The 19,632-nt window shown below is 34.3% G+C and overlaps 1 protein-coding gene across 1 annotated transcript; it reads right to left on the minus strand.

Moving 5' to 3' along the window:
* Window positions 1-487: 487 nt before the first annotated feature.
* LOC149890142 (uncharacterized) lies at window positions 488-4,663 on the minus strand. Its single transcript, XM_090085229.1, has 5 exons — window positions 4,370-4,663; window positions 2,908-3,892; window positions 2,442-2,802; window positions 1,448-2,282; window positions 488-1,108 (listed from the first exon to the last, which is right to left on the minus strand). Exons 1-5 carry the CDS (start codon window positions 4,661-4,663, stop codon window positions 488-490), a joined length of 3,096 nt encoding a protein of 1,031 aa, XP_089941355.1.
* Between the last annotated feature and the right edge of the window lie 14,969 nt (window positions 4,664-19,632).

Here is a 19,632-nt window from a genome sequence, read left to right on the forward strand (position 1 = left end):
TTAGAGGAGTGCCCGGAGTTTTGTTGTTCAAGATAGGTAAATAAGAGGTATGAGACATACTAAAATTTCTTGTATGTTGATACTGGTGTTGAATGAGGATGGCTTGCAAAAAAATAGAGCAGTTCGAACTAAACCAACCCGGCCCAAACCCCTAACTGCCCCCTGCCTAGAACTACGTCATATATAAGGAAAAGCGGGTTCTGGCGCATTGACCCATTCCCTATACTTAAGGATGCATAAAAAATGGTGAACACTTCATATCATGACAAAACCAATACAGTCGCCTTTAAAAATCAAGAAGAAGTATAAAAATAATCATGTTATTTATATACCAGTTCTTCAAGATGTTAATTCCTTGTTTTGTAGTGACCGATGGCAAGGGTGTGAATTCCGTCATCTAAGATAATTCTTTTGTCGTCGTTAGCGCTGAGTGCGACTTTGTTAATTTCTTCGGTGTAGATATTGTGAAGATGAGATCTGAAAACGTTCATGGTTGCAAGCTTTTCTTGTTTACCCTGCAAGCAGTCATAGTAGTCTTGATGAGTAATCTTATTTTTGACAACGTTCTTTTTGACCCCTTTGCATTTTTCTGCTCTTTATCTTCATCTTCTTTTTCTTCAGGGATGTAGTAAGAGTAGAGTTTCGGTCGAAGTCCAACAAATTCAACAATGATCTTACCACCAGCTTCATCTTTAAACATTCCAAGAACCTTACCGTTTTCTCCAATGTAGAATCCAAAAAATTCAACGGCTTTATGATTTTTAGGAAAGTTGCTCGTGTCAAATTTAGCTTTAACATCGTTATTAATGTCTTGATAAAAATCTTCTGTTTGTATTTCGTAAATTAGCGAGTCAGTATCAGTCATGAGTAATTTCAGCTTATCCCCGTATTTAGGTTTCATGTAGTCGTAGTGATGTTCATACATGAGGGTTTTGCTGATGTCTAGGATGCTCATTCCTAAGTAAACTGGTTTATCGTAAGTGACTTGTGTTTTCTTCATGTGAATGGCAGTGAGGTTTTCATCAAAAATGTTGTACCGATCATAACGAGGATTTTTGGATAATTTTAAGACTTCTTTTCTTGTGGTAACCAGTTTAATATCAACGTGCTTTAGAATGTTTTCCATGGTTTTTCCAAAGACGGAGTTGTTCATGAGTTTAAAGAATTCTTTTTCAAACTCGTTTTTAGCTTTTGTTCTTTTAGTGGTGTTGCCATCGATGTATGGTTTCATGAAAGGTTCTTCTTCAAAGGTGATTCCTCGATGAATTTTAGTGATGACTAAACCCAATCGTTCATAGAGTTTTAGGCTTTCATGGTGGACTACGTATTTTTCTTTATTGTTTAAATTTGGAACGAGCTTGGGTACTTTTCCAATGGTTAATCTTTCAGGAGCCAAAGGGTAGTCGTTGTGTAAATCGTGAAGACTTTCAGGATAGCTCAAGTCAACTTCAAGTATGCATGGCATGCTACGCCAATTTTGAAGATCATTCATCCATCTGAATCCTCTAACAGGGAGAGGTTTGCTCATAGCCCATCCATAAAGATTGTTGGCGTCTAAATACTGGATGAATTTCGATGGTTGTGAAGGATCATAGTCTGGCATGTATTTGTTGTTGGCATTTCCAAGTCGATTCGAGATCATGCAGATTCCACCGCGTATTCCTTTTTGGATCATGTTGAGCATGTCAATATCGGTGATCAAGTCCAGCTCAATTTTAGTTTCCTTTAACATAGCGTCCCAAGCCAAACCAGGAGAGGTGTAATACCAAAGAGGGTCGAGACCGTAATATTCCATGCAAGTGTCTCTAAAATTTTCAAAGACATCGGCAAGATTCAACACGTCGGACTTGTTGTATAGCTCGTGGTAATCTTTAAAGGTTTCACATCCAAATACTTTCCAAACGTTTTGTGCATGCGCGTAGTCTTCATCGCTGATGTGTTTATCATCTAGTCTAGAATAAAAAGCTTCTTTGGATGGCAATTGCGTTTCGGAAAACTTTTCAATCGAGTCCACCCATTCGTAAGGGTAAACGCCTTTTCTTAGCAGCAAATTTCTTTGTTCTCCGCTGTAGAATGAATTGAGATGTTTGCACATGATGTCTCCTTTTTTAAATCTTCTATGAGCGCAGTCTTTACAATTGTCTTTGCACTTGCATTTTTTACCTTTCTTATCAAGGCAGTCCTTTTTGCATGTCTTAGGGTCTAATTTAGAGCACTCCTCACACAAATCTTTAACAAGGTTGCTAGTCAAATCTGCTAACGAGCTTTGCATGAACCTATAGCTGTCAACGAACCTTAAATCTCTATACACTTTTTTCGGATTACCTTTCTTATCAATCGAATCTCTCACTTTGATGCTTTTTGAGAAGCTGATGTATTTTTCTTCGCTGTTGGGTATGCAATTGAGTTTTCCGTTTTTTCCGCCTAATCTCTTGATGAACAAATGGCTGTCATAGGCAGACAAATTATGAAAGACAACAGGAATAAATTTTGGAATTCGATATTTTTTATTGCAAGCATCATGAGCAGCACCGCGGTACTTTCCTGTCAAATGACAGTGATCCCACACTTTGTCACCATTAAGATCCTTTTTGCAAATGTGACATTCGGTTGCAGCTTCATACTTCTTCTTGTCCTCATCCGTCTTTATTGGCTTATTCTTCCATTGTTGTTTAAGTGAATAACTATCACAGCAAATCTTTATAAAGTCAGCTTCAAGACTGGTAACAAACTTTTTACCTACGTCATCCTTATCGCTTTCGGCTGTATACTCAAAAGATTTAATTTTTAAACCATCAGGTCCTATGATGTAATAGCAGAAGGAGCTTGGAACATGCTTTTGGTATTTTTTGGTGTACGATTCTTTATTATTATATTCAGTGTTGTCATCGATAGGCTTGATGAAACTTTCAAAGTCGGCATAGACACAGTACGGAACTCTCATGGTGTTGTTGTAGTTTTTAAACTCAAGGGTTGACCCTTCTTTAGGAAGATCAATTCTCATTGGAGCGTTCTCATAACAGTATCCTTTGTGAATTTGAAGCTTTTCTTCTTGGTCATAACCATGCATGCAATTTCTGCAAAAATGAAGTTTTCTTTTTCCTTTTGTTGTTGAGGAGCCGGCAAACCGACTGAAATTGTTAATGAGACAGTAATGGCTGTTGTCTTTGTTTGAAATATACAACAAATCAACACAGTGTTTTCGATCATGAAATTTGGATATTTGCATAGGTTGAGGCTTATTCATTTCATAGTGAAAGACGTTCACGCTGATGTCAGGATTATTCACTTCAAACTTTTTGATTTGAGTGGTCTTTACAGGAAATTCCATTCCTTCCCAATTGAGCTTTTTCGATTGTTCAATCAACTCATTGTCAATTCTTTCGTTGTCTCTATTTTTCATGTTAAGAGCTCTGGTGACGCACCACTTGAAACATTGATCGTCATCGTTTTTCATGTTGATGATGGCTTTTTTGTTTTTCAACTTGAGAGGCAGCTCCATGTAGGAAGAGCCCTTGAAAGGTTCATAATCAACAAAGCTTATATCCATCCTCAAAATCTTGGACAAGACGCAATTGGATCCCATCTTGTTGTAATTAGCGCTACGTTCCAAGATTTTTTCTTCCATTTCAGTCATGAGCGCTCTCACATCATCACCCTCCAATAATCTTTGCGCATTAGATGAAAAGTTAGCCGTCTGAGTAGTTTCCTCACCTGTTAAGATGCTTACGCGAGTCATTTCACAGACTAAAACAATTCTTACCTTTGTGTTTCTTTCTCCTTCCATGGTTTGAATAGCAGACTCCCTTACCAAGTTTAAAAAAGGAACAATGTCTTGGTATCGAGAAGACGGCTCGTATGAAAACAGTCTGGTGGAGCGCTCTGCTGAATGCTTAGTCATATTAAACTTTACTGTAAAAGGTTTTGGCGCGAGAGGTTTATACACTGTTTTTAATACAAGTGATTTGATAGACTTTATCTTTTCATCGATTTGTTTCACTGATTCGTTTACATTCTTCTTGACTATTTCAGGAACGTAGGGTTCTATCCATTCTTTAATATCATTAAACTTAGTTTTAACATAGGACGCCACACTTTTTGAAACTGCCGTCAGACTTGAAAATAAAGGTCTTGGAGCAGGAACCGGTCTAGGTGTAATAACGTTTGTTGAATCGATAACCGGTGTGTTAAGAATAGAGGGTTCATCTCTTATCATCCTATTTTGCAAGAGAGCAGAAGGTTCGAATGAAATCAAGTCGTCAGACCTTGGTCTTGGGGCAGGCACAGGTCTTGGGGCAGGGACAGGTCTTTCAGAACCAACAGCAAACCTTACTTTTGTCGGCTTTATTGAAACTTTTGTCGGTTTTACAGAAACTTTTACAGGTGGTTGAACAAACCTTACTTTTGTCGGTTTTACAGAAACTTTTACAGCTGGTCGAACAAACCTCACCACGGTAGGTCTTTCATTAACAGGCAACGATCTTGCCTCAGTCGTTCGTCTACGAGGAGCAGGACCATACCCAATGATAGGTCTTGTGTTTTTTATTGCCTCAACAAGCTCTTCCCTAGTCATTCTGGTATATCCTTTTATCGCTCTTTCTTTAGCATCCCTTCTTAATGATGCCATTGATACTTTTCGATCTTTCACAGTTTTACTTTCCATTTTTATTACGGAAAGATTTTTCTTTATGTCACTTTCAATTTTTCGCTCTTTGGCGAAAGTTTTTGCTTTTTGCTTTTTAACATCAGTTTTATCACCCATTTTATTAAGGGAAAGAAAATTTTTTTCGATGCATTCAAGTTTTCGCTCTTTAGCAATTAATTCTGGTTTTGAATAATAGATACTCATTTTTATTATACTAAGATTTTCTTTAAGTCAATTCAATTTTTTTAAATCTTGGCACACTTTCAGCATATTTTCTTCTTCGAAAAGTTTTTACCGTTTTTTAATTCTTTTCGCGGGAGAATTAAAAACTTATGAAACAAGATAATTGGCAAAAATTTCGCTTATTGAGTCGTATACATGTGCTTGACCCATTTCATCAAATCTAATCGTATACTTTCTTCCCCACTCGTCATGTGCAGTAAATTCGCATCCAGCCGCATGAATTTCTTTTTCTTCATCAAACAGATGCGCACGACCCATGATATCAAATTCAATCACATACTTCCTCTCCATCTTTTTATTTATGCCAAGAATTTTATTTAAGTCAATTTTTTAACATGTTAAAAGTTAAAAAATCAATTTTGCTGCTTTTTACGTTTTTCAAGCTTTTCAGAATTTAAAAATTCAATCTTGATTCCATCATCCACCTTTCCATCTCGACGCTCTAAATATCTCCATCCACGTCCAGTCCCTGCCATCGCTTTGTAAAGAGACTTGTATTCAGTCACCTCACCCGTTTCAATGTTGGTTATTCTCACAGTGATGGGTTTTTTCTTAACAAAACTAAGCCATTCCCATTTCGGATCAACAGGTTTTTTTTCTTTTGGAGGAGGCTTTACTTTTTTTTCTTTTGCTCTTTCTAAAATCTCATCTTTACTGATCAAATTATTTTCAACCGCAAGCATCATCAACGTTATTAAATCATCTGCTGTTTTACTAACGCCGTTTTCATTGAACAAATTTTTCAAATACGATGTTGTATATCTCATTTTATTATACCAAGATTTTTTTTAAGTCAATTCAATTTTTCCTGAAAAGACATCTTAATAAACAGCAGTCATGTTGGTTCCATCTGAAACAAATTTAAGCAGTTTGTCAGAAATCACCACTGCAAAAATAACGGTATTTGCAATAGTTGAAGTTCGAAATTTAAGGTTTACCACTAATTCAGCTGTTTCTGACGCCACTCTTTCTTTTTGCTTGCTGATATCCACAAAGAACAACGGATATAATTTTATATATTCAAGCAAGCTTAACCCAGATTGACAAACAAGTTCATTTGTACCGTAATATTTTTCATCAAAAGAGAACGCATCTGAATAAGCCATGACCACTCTCTTTTCTCCAAAATTCAAGTCGTAATTGTAATTTGGATACTTTATTCCATTAACAGTCACGTAAAAATTGCTAACATCACAATGGTCGAATAGTGATGGATTAACTGTTTGACTGGAATTTCTGTTTGTCTGAAGTCCGAACAAGATAAATCTTGGAATGCTTTTGTCAGTAACTCTTCCAAGCGACCAGGTAAATTCTGTTTGACCGGCTGGAATAAGCTGTCTTTCACATTTGTTTGATTTATAAGCCACTTGAATGGGAATTTTTTGAGCTATTAAATTCATGAAATCAGTCTTTTTCGAAATATCCAATTCAACGCGAGGCATATAAAGTCTGAATTTTTTAAGGTTGATCATTCCTGCACTAACGCTCTCCGCTCTATAAATTGCATCATCGCATTCTTTCTTTGTAAAGGTGATGGTATGCCTAAACCCATAAACAACTTTGTCATAGGTTTCGCAAAATCCAAAAATGTGTTTCAACGGAATTTTAAACGAAAAAGCTCCAACGGATGTAGTGTCTGCAAACAAGTGATCTCGTCTAACATTGAATCCTGAATTTCCAACAAGATTTGACGTATCCATATACCACATCTGTTTTAATCCATCAGCAAACTGAAATCCATAAGGATATTTCATCAATCCAAGTATGGTGGTGGCTGGACCTGGATACATCACTCTTTCCACTTGCTCTCCCGACAAGTCATAAGTCACATCATTAAACAAATACATCAAAGCGTTGTTCACCAGTGCAATGTTGTCTTTAGCATCATAAAAGGTTCCATCGCTCTTTTTCAACACTCCTTCAATAAGAATGTAAGCCTCTGATGGTACTGTTTGAATCGATTGACAGTCAATCTCAAAAGTAATCGTGCCTGAAGAATTTAAATCGAGATTGGTTGGAAGGTACTCAAAAAAATCAACTTTTTCAATACCAATATCATACTCTGGGTTCTCAGTAACTCTTAATCGCTCAGTACTTATCATTTTTTTATATAATAAAAAAAAATTATTTAATTCATTTAAATGTCTCTCATTGCAAGTCATCGCAACAAAATGCTATCTTCATACTATTTTCATGCCCTGCCCCATTTTCACCAGGTCTTGGATTCGAATCGCGTTCTTTTTAGACATTTTCTTAATTTGAATAGATGAACCAGTCTTTAATTTTTCAATGGTCTTTTTACCTTTATCAATAGCTACATCTTTAGCAGCGGAAATGGCTGAAAGGGCTAACTCTGTCCCAGCAAATTTTGCAGCTGTAATCGCTTCTTGTCCAATTTTACTTGTTGCAGCATTTTTAAGCAAATTCACTGTTGCTTTTGATACACTTGACGCAGCTGCTCTTTTTATGAAATTTTTAATCATGTCCACAATACCACCTCCACCAACAACGTTCTTTTTCACATATCTTCTTTTGTTCACAATGAGCATTTTTTTAAATAAAACAATTTTTTAAATAATTTTATCAATAGTCCTCATTAACGATTTATATTCCTCTTTATTAATCTCCCCTTGTCTCAACAGCTCATCGCAAATAGCAACAGCTACATTTCTTGATCCTGTATTCCCAGCATGCCATGCAGCAATACTCAATTCAAGCTTTTCCACCAACGCATTAGGATCACCTGGAAGAATAATAACACCACGACCTTTTATGCCCTTTTCAATACGCATCATTTTTTCCCAAATAGGAGCAATAAGTTGTTGATACTTTGGTCTTCTTGATGATTTCGGTTTATGCGGTTGCGAATCAGATCTTATAGCATCACTATCCATTAAAATTTTTTCATAATTTTGCAAATCTTCATCGGTATAGCTCTTTGGTATTGTTAATTCAGTCATCAGCTCCCAAAGACCTTTTGTCCCTTCATACCTTTCACCACCGACAATGATATCATTTCTATCTATTTCAACCTCCATTTTTCCAATATACATTTTATCTCCAACTTTGTTCACTTCGAAAGGCCTTTTCTTTTTTTGATCGAATGACAGGCTCTTGATCATCTTTTCATTGCTCTCTATGATCGGCTTGAACAGCTTGCTCAAATCAGCTTGAAAATTAACATCTGAAATGTTGTCGTTGATGCTGTTCTGATAAATTCTCTTTCTTCTGTCATTAATTTGTTTCACAATTTCATCCCTTTTATTCATGTCTTGTATTTTAAAGAAAAACATCTTTTTAAAATACGTGGAAAAAAACATAAATTGGTTTTACGACTACGTTGATCCTTTTTAAAATACGTGGAAAAAAAACATAAATTGGTTTTTACGACTACGTTGATCCTTTTTTAAACAAATTGTTAAACGTTTGAATCGCGTCTTCTCGACCTTTTTGGATCAAGTTTTCTTTAATAACTTCATCTATTCCCTTTTTGGTTTTGGTTCGTATTTCCACCGTCAAGGATTTAAATTTTTGAAGCTCCCCAAGAATCAATTGAAACTCTGAATCGCTTATTTTTCCGTCTATCAACGCTTTGGAAATGTGCTCGCTGATGGTGTTCAATTTCGACTCAGCCAACACTTTGATCTTCTCATGCTTTTCCGCTTTTAATACCATCTTTTTATTCACTTGACCTCCAACAATCGATAAAAATCCCATGCCAATAGCCACACCTTCACACGCAATCGCTACTGGACTGGCAATAATCGTAGACAAAAGCCCTATTCCAGTCGCACCCAATGCTATACATAATCCTTGCATCACATTGTCCACATTCGAAATGATCCTAAACACACGATGGTACTTTTTGCTTAGATGAACTCGCTTTGCTTTTTCACTCTCTATCTCTTTCTGAATCTCGCTTATTTTCTGAAGCCTATAAACATGCCCTCCTTCATCTGCAGGAGCTGATGGAAGAACTGGATAAAGTTTTTCATTCAATATTTCCATTTTTTTATTAAGAAAAAACTATTTTAAATCAATGTAATTAATCTTACAAAATTTTTCTCCTTTTTTAACAATCACGTCCTGTTTGCTGTTACTATTCACGTCCATAATAACATCATCTACAGACTCTGAAATAATAACTTCGTTTTTTCTATAATTCAATTGATCAGTAATTTTATTCATTAATGTTATCACTGCAACACCTTTCTCCAAATTCAACCCAATGGATAAAGCTATCATTGTATGTGAGAGAGCAGCAAATTTAATGTCTTTCTGAGCAAAAATCTCATATTGTTCGTTAACGTTGAAATAAGGTGGATGATCTAACGTTTTCGTAGACACAATAATGTTGTTTGGTCTTCTTTCCTCCAACTCTCTAACCCTCTCTTCCAAAATTTTTAATTGCAAATCCAAACTGTGGACTTCTGCTGAGGTAACATTTCTAAAAAACTTGTGAGGAGCATGCATTTTACATATTAAAAATAAATTTTTAGATCATTTTTGCAAACTTAACAATTCATTATTATCTACCCATGAATTAAACGAGTCTGGATATCCCAACCATTTGACTAACGACTTGCTCTTGGTTTTGCGAATGATTTTTTCAATTCTGAATATGTCTTGATGCGTCTTTTGCATCTCCTGCTCGTAAAAGGTGCCTTGAATTTCTTCACCGTTAGCGTCAGCGATTTTATACGTGGGCGGATTCGTATGCTGAACATTTGACACGGTAAAAACCTCTTCAGTCCATCTCGGCGTATACCCCTTTTTAAAATGAGACTTCTTTTTTACGATTCGCACTTGATCACCCATGGAAAATTTCGGTTTTGCTGGTAATGTTTGATCCTTTCCATACATATTCCACCATACCCTACCTTTATTCTTTTCATCGCTAGCTTCCACTGGTGTCATTTTGATAGAAGAGTGCTTTGTGTTGTTGTAATTTTTCACCATCTCATCTAATACGTCAATGTATTTATTGGTATTGTTGGCTGAAAAATATTTAAACATTCTCTCTTTCATCGTTCTGTTCCATCGCTCGACAACACAACTTTTTTCCTCGTTTTCAGTGGAGTATAATTGCACACCCAACGCTCTCACGTGCTTGTTGTAAAACTCTTTTCCTTTATCTACCCACAATTTGACGCATTTTCTTTCACCAAAAATCTTTTTCAACGATTCTGCCACTTCAAGACCCGTTTTGCTTTTTAACGGAACGATCCATCCATACTTTGAAAACACGTCGATCACCATGAGTAAATATTTTACGCCCTTGTTGAATTTTGAAAACGATTGCATATCCACCAAATCTGCGGCCCATATTTCATCAATGTCGTTTACAATCACCCTTCTTCTTTTAAAATGATGAATCACCGGTTTATGAAGCTCCTCTGCAAGCTGATCCGTCCATTTCAAATCACTCACACCCAATCCAAATTTAGCTTTGGCTTTGATGATGGGTTCGATGATTTTTCGCTCGCTTATTTCTCTCTGAGTAGGATTTTGTATAGAATCCATTTCTTCAAGCATCATTCGATCTGCTAAATTTCTGTTTTGCTTGTCGTTAAAATACTTGTAAGCTAAATCGTGGTGATATGCTGCATTGTCTACTCTGTCTACCGGTTTGCTCCACTCTTGATACATGTCCGTGGAAGTGAGTCTTTTATCTAAATTGGTACCAGGTCCTGCAAAGTTCATACCTGGAACGTGCATTTCTCCTGGAAACTTTGCCCATGGAAGCTTTATTTTTTTTGAAAAATTGTTGATCGATTCCACCAAGTCTCCTCCATTGACCGCATGCGAAGATGATCCTTTGGGCGTATGAGAAGAAAAAAACTTGCATTTTGTTATCCCACAAGAGTTGCAAGTCCCTTTCAACATAGGTCTGTTGTTTTTTGTGATCTCGTTTTTCAAGTGAATGGTTTCAGTCTCTCTTCTACACTTAACGCAGTACATTTTAACATATATAAAAACTTTTTAAATATAAAAAATGGAAGTGATGAAATTGTCGTGTAAAATTGGGAAAACCAAAAGAAACAACAGCAAGCTTTTACCAAGAAGCATTCGAGGAATCATCGTTGGAAAGTCTGGATATGGAAAAACAACGTTGCTGCTCAATCTACTTCTCAGACCGGGATGGCTAGATTACAACCGATTGTATGTCTTTGGAAAATCCCTTTTTCAACCTGAATATAAAATACTCAAAAGATCCTTCGAAAATAAACTTCCTAAAAAGGATATTGTTGATTTGTTAACGGATGATGTACAAGACGAAATGGAAAAATTGAATTTAAACCCTGAAGATGTTATTGAGGAAATTTCAAAAAAATATTCCAATAATGATGATATGGAGTGTCAATTCTTTGAAACGGCTGATGATGTACCTGAACCTGAATCCTTAGACTCGACCAAAAACAATTTGATGATCTTTGACGATTTGCAATTAACTAATCAAAACAAGTGCGAAAAATATTATATCCGAGGAAGACATTCTAACGTCGACTGCTTTTACCTCGCTCAAAACTATTTCGAGATTCCAAGACATACCATCAGAGAAAATGCTAACTTTATTTGCCTCTTTAAACAAGACCAAAAAAGCGTTAATCACATTTATCAAGACCACGTTTCGTGCGATATGAAAATAGAAGATTTTAAAGCCTTTTGCAATCATTGCTGGAATGAACCTCACGGATTTGCCGTTATTGATCTCTCTTCTAAAAAGAACGAGGGAAAGTACCGAAGCGGGTTTGACAATTTTTTATTTTTCTAAAACAATTTAAAAAATAATTCTTATTTAAAAAAATGACAGGTATAATCATCGATGTAGATGGAAAATCAAGTGTTATCACCACTGATTTTTTGGATAAAATCGTTTTTGACGAAGGAAAAAGTTATGAAATGGCTTTTCTCGGTCTTGAGACTTACAACAGCATTCCAAATGTAAACAGTAAAAACAATTCTTTCAAATACAGCATGAACAATGGAGCTAATTGGGAAAACATTATCATTCCATCAGGAAGCTATGACATTAAAGACATCAATGAGTATTTGCAAAAGTCTATTTTTAACACAATAAAAACAGCTCAACGTGGAAGTTATATTATTGCAAATAAAATTAATTACTCTCCAAACAACCTTCAAATTGGAATCAATCTTAATACTTTAAAATCAACCATTAAACTTGGTTTGAATTATTTGATTGACTTTAACGTGGAGAACAGCATCTCTTCAGTTTTAGGGTTTACTAAAAGAAAATTAAATTCCAATTCCGAATACGAGTCGGATCATATCGTTAGAATTTCAAGCATTAACACCATCAGAATCGTTAACAACGTGATCGGATCATCCTATATTAATGGAACCCAACTCAATTGCATTTACTCATTTTATCCAAATGTTAGTCCAGGCTATAAAATCATCGAGAGACCAATGCATTTGATTTATCTTCCTGTTAAACTGTTTGAAATTTCAACAATGGTTACTCGCATCATTGATCAGAATGGAGATTTGGTTGATTTTCGTGGAGAGGATATTACAATACGATATCATATTCGAGAAGTGAAATAAATAATTTTTAATACATAAAAAATGAGCAATTATCAAAATATCAAAATTAACATCTCGCAGAGCCAATCTGATAAAATTAAAAAAGCTATGCATGATAAAACCGATACTAGCATTAAGCTTTCTCATCAAGACTTGAACGGTAAACATGTTCTCGCTATCACTCGTGCGCAATTGAACAAAATTACAAAAGCGTATGAAGCTGGTAAAGGAGTCACTCTTAAATTGAGCAGAAAACAATTATCATACAACTCAACCATTGAAGGCGGATTCATCGGAGCTCTTTTACCGTTGTTAGGTATGTTAGGTAGTACACTTGCAACAAGAGTAGTTCCTGCTCTAGCCACAGGATTGTTAGCAGGTGTAGGATCTTCTGCTGGCTCTGCTATGGTTGATAAAATTGCAGGAAGAGGTCTTTTTTACATGAGCAAAAATGGAAAAGGAATGAAGATAAAAACTTTAGGTGGAGAAGGATTGTTTATCACCCCATGGACTAAAAATGTTCACGGTGATGGACTCTTCATTAAAACTGGAAAAGGTTATCAATCTGTTGGAGCTGGTTTATTACTCGGACCTAACTCACCCTTTAATAGTATACCCTTTTTAGGTGCTATTCTATGAAAATCGCTTGTTAAAAAATTCGGATAAACTTTTTAAGAAATTAAAAAAATGATCGACTTTCAATGGATTGACGTAGAAGGAATTGTTTTACCTAATGAAGCTTTAACTAACTTTCAATTGATAAAGGCTGCTAAACAGTTAAAATTAAAAAACTTTTGAGGCGTGTTTGTCAGGGATGAGTTACCAAAAAAGCCAAGAAAAAAAGAATGTGGTATTGTGAATACAGGAGATTCAAGCACTGGTGGGTTTCATTGGGTGTGCTGGTATAAAGACGCTGACAAAAAATACAGCTTCGACTCTTATGCTCAGCCTCCTCTTGTTGAGCTCATTGATTATTTAAAAAGCCCAGTCTTTTACAACAGCGAGAGAGTACAGTTTGGTAATACGTCTTATTGCGGTCACTTGTGTCTTTACGTCTTGAAAAAATTACAGGAAGGGGATGACTTTCAAGAAGTTATCAATACCTTGTGGTGACTGCTTAATAAATAACAAAGAAAAGCTCGCCACCATGAACGTTTTCAGATCTCATCTTCACAATATCTACACCGAAGAAATTAACAAAGTCGCACTCAGCGCTAACGACGACAAAAGAATTATCTTAGATGACGGAATTCACACCCTTGCCATCGGTCACTACAAAACAAGGAATTAACATCTTGAAGAACTGGTATATAAATAACATGATTATTTTTATACTTCTTCTTGATTTTTAAAGACGACTGTATTGGTTTTGTCATGATATGAAGTGTTCACCATTTTTTATGCATCCTTAAGTATAGGGAATGGGTCAATGCGCCAGAACCCGCTTTTCCTTATATATTACGTCTCTTTTAATCATAAAACTTTCTTTTTATTCTATAGTAAACTAGATCAAAATTTATCGACAGATTTCAAATTTCATCAAAAAATCTCTGTTCGTTTAAGATTTATAACCATCCAAAGCTTAAAATTACCTCAAATTACCCCCTAAAACAACTTTAAATGGTTTTTAAACAAAAAGTTATTTTTTGATGTAATTTGAAATCTGTCGGTGAGTTTTGATTTAGTTTAATATAAAAAAAAAACAAAAAAAAAAGTTGAAAAAGGTTTTTAGGAACAATTCCTTAGGGGAGATTCGGGGGATCGTTACGAACACCATAAAATTATGCCCATGTCCCTGATTTAGAACTTTAGAAATGCTTGGTGATAGATTTGCTACTTTTTCTTTTAAAGTGTTAAAAAATTTGTTTAATATTGAAACTTACAGGCGGGTACGTCATTTTCATTACTTTCTCTTTACTTTTTTATTGAAATAAAAACAAAGCAAAGCCCCCTTTAGTTATCAACAATAAGTAAAAGCTAGCAGGTGTTAATTGTTAATAAATGCATAACTCCTCACACGTGTTGACATACGAATTGAAAGCATGTTTGTGGCCATTATATTGTCATTTGATTGATATGGCCAATACCATATCATGCAAATGCTATCAATCCGAATCAGAAGTTTTAAAGCATTCATTTAAAATGCCTAAACATGCAAAAGAAAATGTTTATTTCGTTAAAAAGCAACATAAAAATGAGTTACCTTTGCTAGCTGGTCTGACTAGAAGTAACTTGGCTATACCTGTGACTTCTGGTTCATCAGAAAAAATGTTTTTATTTAGGAGGTAGGACAGTTACAGATTTTAGGCATATTTTAAAACCTGAAAACACTAGCATGTTAGTTTTTTGTAAGTCAAAATTACATAAGAGTTCCTTCTAATCTCAAAGATTGGGAAAAAAAAAGGGAAGAAGAGCCATATAAGTTGCCACATATCACACCACCAACTAAGACTCACCAACAGGAAAGATCAAACAAAAACTAAAAAAAGAGGTGCACCTGAAAAGTCTTTTCCAACTCTATCAGATACTCAAATTGGTCCTGAAGCGAAAGAACAACAACAGCTACAGCTAGACACTAATGAGATTCAAGGACTCTAGTTCAACAAGAAGGTTATAAAGCAATTCAAGGTGAAGACCAAACTCAAATTCTCTCATTTGTTTATTCCAATGACACTCCAACAAAGACAATTTTGTAGTGGTACTAGCAAAAAAGTAAATTTAAGTAATAAAATGAAGTCGAATAGGAAGGGGTATGAGAAAAAAAAGTACAAAGCATCTGAGCTTGCAAATATTTTATTAGAGACAGACGATGATATATCTGATGATTAACTTTTTATCAATAACTTGTTTAAAACTGTAAATTCAAAATTTACAAATAGAAATACAAAAAGAAATTTAAAAAGTTCTTGTTTAGTTTTTCGGTAATCAGTAAAAAAAAAAGCGGTAAATTGTAATAAAAAGCGGTAAAAAGTGATAAAAAGCGGTAAAAAGTAATAAAAAGCGGTAAAAAGTGATAAAAAGCGGTAAAAAGTGATAAATGCGGTAAATTTGCGTACTACGCATTTTTACACAATTCACGCAGATTTACGCATGTTTACCCATTTTTAGGCATTTTACGCAAATTTACGCATTTTTACGCATTTTAGTGGTACTACACAGGAGTCGAGATCTTTCATTTGTTAATGATGTTGATATCAAATTAGGTGTAGATGGAGAGTAGAGGCTCCTTAAATTTACTATGTCAATCACCCTAAAACCAGAGTTAGAAAATAATAAAGTTCCAGAGAAACTGAGCAAGTGTGACGGATATGCGTACAAAGATTTTAAAGATTCAAGTGCCCATAAAACTATTATCTTGGCCTTTTTGACTTCATTTAACTTCATTTCCTTAGATTACACAGTATCTGAAGATCTAAAGGTTTTGCTTAAATGTTCGGAAAATAAACTGCAACATCAAAGTACCCTCGTCCGTATTGCATGATGTCATCTACTTACTTTTAAAAAGTTGATCATTATACTTGATCAGAATCTTTGTGTAGATTGTTCGAACATAGTTGATCAGAATCTTTGTGTAGATTGTTCGAGCAATACATGGCAGATCGTACAAATTTAAAAAAAGCAAAAAAGTAGGGGAAAACCTCAATGAATGGGACAGTTTTTGCAAAACGCTTTTTAAACGTAGATAAAATTGTTTAATATATATATTTAATTATATTTGATAACCACCGACTCTTGCTCAATGATATAGTAAAACAAAAAAATTGGATTTGCATTTGGCTATTGGATAAAAAGAGAGTTTTATTGGAGCATGACTTTTGTTAAATTTCAATCAAAGCAGAACTTTCTCATTTTAGAATATTATATTTAGTTATTTTTATTTAAGTAAAATATTGCAGTATAAAAGTGTGTAAATAATACCCATTACCCATGGGGATAAAAGGGACTGCAGCATCCCTCTGCTGAGCTGTAAATAATACTTTGTTAAATTAATTCAATAGGTAGTACTTTGTCCCATTCAATATGCGCATCACTTTATCCAAAAATGATTAGTCACACCAAAAACACCATTAATTAAGCTTGAATGTTTTACTCACTTTAGTACTAGAGACTGTTATCTATTTAAGCATGGAATTTTATTTTCCGTAACTTCAAAAGTTTCTGCAAAATTAGGAAAACAAAAACATTTTTAAAAATTACTTTTTACATTCGAAAACACAATAGCATCCATTGTCATTACGGTCATAGAGCAATAGGATGGATGAGTCGGTCAGTTGAGTTCTTGTTTTTATCACTCTTTGTTACAGGAATTTGAATATTCTTACATCGATGCTTGTATAAGAATATGAGTTTGTCCGATTCAATAATCGTCCCATTCATTAAGGTTCTCCCCTACACAAATGTTGTTTATCCCCCTTTATTAACAGGCGACAAAAACGAAAAAATTCTAGAACTTGTAAATATTCCTGGTCTATAAGTTGCATAAAAATATAGACAACTGTTTTTTCAGAAATCTAGTCTTGGAGTTTCCGCTGCCAAATACATTAAGCTACTTAGAGATTTTGAAAAAATAGTCCATTGTTGTTTTAAAAAATCATTAAGCTCCACATGTCAAATACTTAGAGGAGTTCTTTACAAGCAATAGAAATCTTAGGGCTACAATTCCTTTGAAGGTACATATAGTTGAGCAACATTTTTAAATCAACATTATCGAATTCATCGACATGAAAGATGGAGTCTTCGGTATGATAAATAATTTTTAAATTAAATAAAAAATAGTTTGCGATATTAGTAATTAGATACTCTATTTCAACAGTTGAATCCTAAAATTTTCATAAACTACGACGAATTTTTGTTAAATAAATTTGCATTTCTTTTGCACTTCTTATATTCTATAGGCTTAGGTTACTGGAATGAACAAGTTCTCGAATCCATTCATCAGGATTTCAATCAGTTTTGGCGAATGAGAAAAGTTGGAAAGCACAGCCCAAACTATATAGAAGCGTTAAAAAACACTGCTATTTTTTAACGCTTCTATATAGTTTGGACTGTGCTTCCAACTTTTTATTTAAAACTACGAGCCTTTTAAAGTAGCTCTCTATTTGCAGGAATGTAGTTTGTAAAAAGTAAAATACTAAACATCCTATGAAAAAACGTTTAGCATGTTTTTAAAATGTAAAATATTAATCATAATCTAACCATAAAGACCGGAATTTCTTTTTTAAGGTAAAAAGTGATTCTAGCAAACCCTACTCGACCCCTTATAGCCCTCCCCAAGGTTATAATTCCTAAGAACCCTTTTCATCTTTTTTTTTTGTTTTATATTAAACTAGATCAAAATTTATCGACAGATTTCAAATTACATCAAGAAATAATTTTTCGTTTAAAAATTAAGACCATTTAGAGGTATTTCAGGGTGTAATTGGAGATAACTTTAAGCTTTGCATGGTTAAAAAAATATTAAATGAACAGAGATTTTTTGATGAAATTTGAAATCTGTCGATAAATTTTGATCTAGTTTATTATAGAACAAAAAGAAAGTTTTATGAATAAAAGAGACGTAGTTCTAGGCAGGGGGCAGTTAGGGGTTTGGGCGGGGTTGGTTTAGCTCGAACTGCTCTATACTTTTGCAAGCCATCCTCATTCGACACCAGTATCAACATACTAGAAATTTGAGTATGCCCTATGCCTCTTAGTTACCTATTTTGAACAACAAAATTCCGGACACTCCCCACTAAAATTTTTTGATTGAAAAATGTTTTCTGATGATAGTCAAAAAAAAAAATTTCTGGGGATATGTTGCAAGGTCTTAGAGCATGTTTCTAATAACCGTGATTAGATATGGTAAAAAAATTAGGAAATCAGTTTCCAAATGATGTGTCTGGATTTCAACGATCGGAACTGCTTTAATGTTTATCGATAAATTTAGTAAAAAGACACGAGTAAATTTGAGGAACTTTTAATGGAGGAAGACTTCTCAAATATCACTTCGGAAAAGAATCAGTTGCGAGAAGCATTAAATTTTAGCTTTGAAACAATACTTTTGTCCTAGACAAATATTTATTAGAACTTTTTTATTTTTTAACAGTTGTTTCTAACAATTATCTATGAAACTTAAGTCCGAGGCAAAAATCCTGACTGCCTTCCCCCTCCCTTTTCGACGGCCCTGCACATAGCTCTAGAGGTCCATTAGAATAAGTTAGCCCGGATAATATTCATAAGCTTCTGTGTCTTGAAATGAAAAGTTTTGTTTTATTTCTCGTATGAAACAATACCAGCCTTATTTTAACTCAACTTTTGTAAGAAAAACCAATTTTTTACCAACAAAAAGTTAAAAATATACTTTTTCTCAGAAAAAATGCAAAGCAAGACTTTCTAGTAAAATATTTTGTCGCCTTACACATCTACGTATGAAAGTTTAGATTGCCGATTCAGCACTGACTTTTAAGTTATAGCGTGCACATCACCTCAAGACAATTTAGTTTAAATTTACTATCTTACCATTTAAGTTTAAAATAAATTGTAATAAAAAACACGATGAATCAGCAGAGTATGATTATAAAACAGTAAAATCCTAAAAATATTTTGATAAAAAAAGATTGAATTATAACTTGATCACTATCGGATCAATGCTAAAAATATTTCAGCTTGCACTGCGTCATCTTTTAAATGAAAAATATTTTGTGTACCAATCTAAACTGATTATTTTTAAAAAACATTTGGATTATTTTTTTTTTTACAACAATATTTAAAACAGTGCCACGACATTGCACGGTTATTTGCTAACACTTTACCCCTGAAGTTGATAGCGAAAAAAAATCAGCAAAATTCAATCTTTACAAAAAGCTGTATCAACCATAAAACGTCTGGTTGAGAAAATATCAAAAATGAGCTCTTTCCAGGAAATTTTCAAACATCGAAAAGAAAAAAGCATTTAAAAAGTAATATTAGGATGAAAAAAAACGAGTTTTCTACCAAAAATTGTGATTCGTCTATTAATAACATTTATTTTTAGTTGCTCTACGAAGCCTTATTACACATCAATAAGACATTTCATGTAACCTCAGCTACATCGGAAAAAGTTTAACACTTAAAATTAAATGAAACCGCAATTTCTCCCCCTACAGTGAAAAAGAGTTAATTCTCCGCTAAATTCACATACTTTAAGTTATAAAAAGCTGAGATTTCTATCAGAT

The sequence above is a fragment of the Hydra viridissima genome, unplaced genomic scaffold, assembly GCF_058129835.1.
Source record: "Hydra viridissima isolate aposymbiotic clone 2 unplaced genomic scaffold, HvirCarnegie_v1 scaffold_4, whole genome shotgun sequence".
NCBI lineage: Eukaryota > Metazoa > Cnidaria > Hydrozoa > Anthoathecata > Hydridae > Hydra > Hydra viridissima.

Coding starts and splice junctions, on each gene's coding strand:
- LOC149890142 (XM_090085229.1), bottom strand. CDS start 4,663: ATGGAAAGTAAAACTGTGAAAGATCGAAAAGTATCAATGGCATCATTA. Junction 3,893..4,369: donor AACCACCTGTAAAAGTTTCT/GTAAAACCGACA, acceptor AATATGACTAAG/CATTCAGCAGAGCGCTCCAC. Junction 2,803..2,907: donor TGTCTATGCCGACTTTGAAA/GTTTCATCAAGC, acceptor ATTACATCATAG/GACCTGATGGTTTAAAAATT.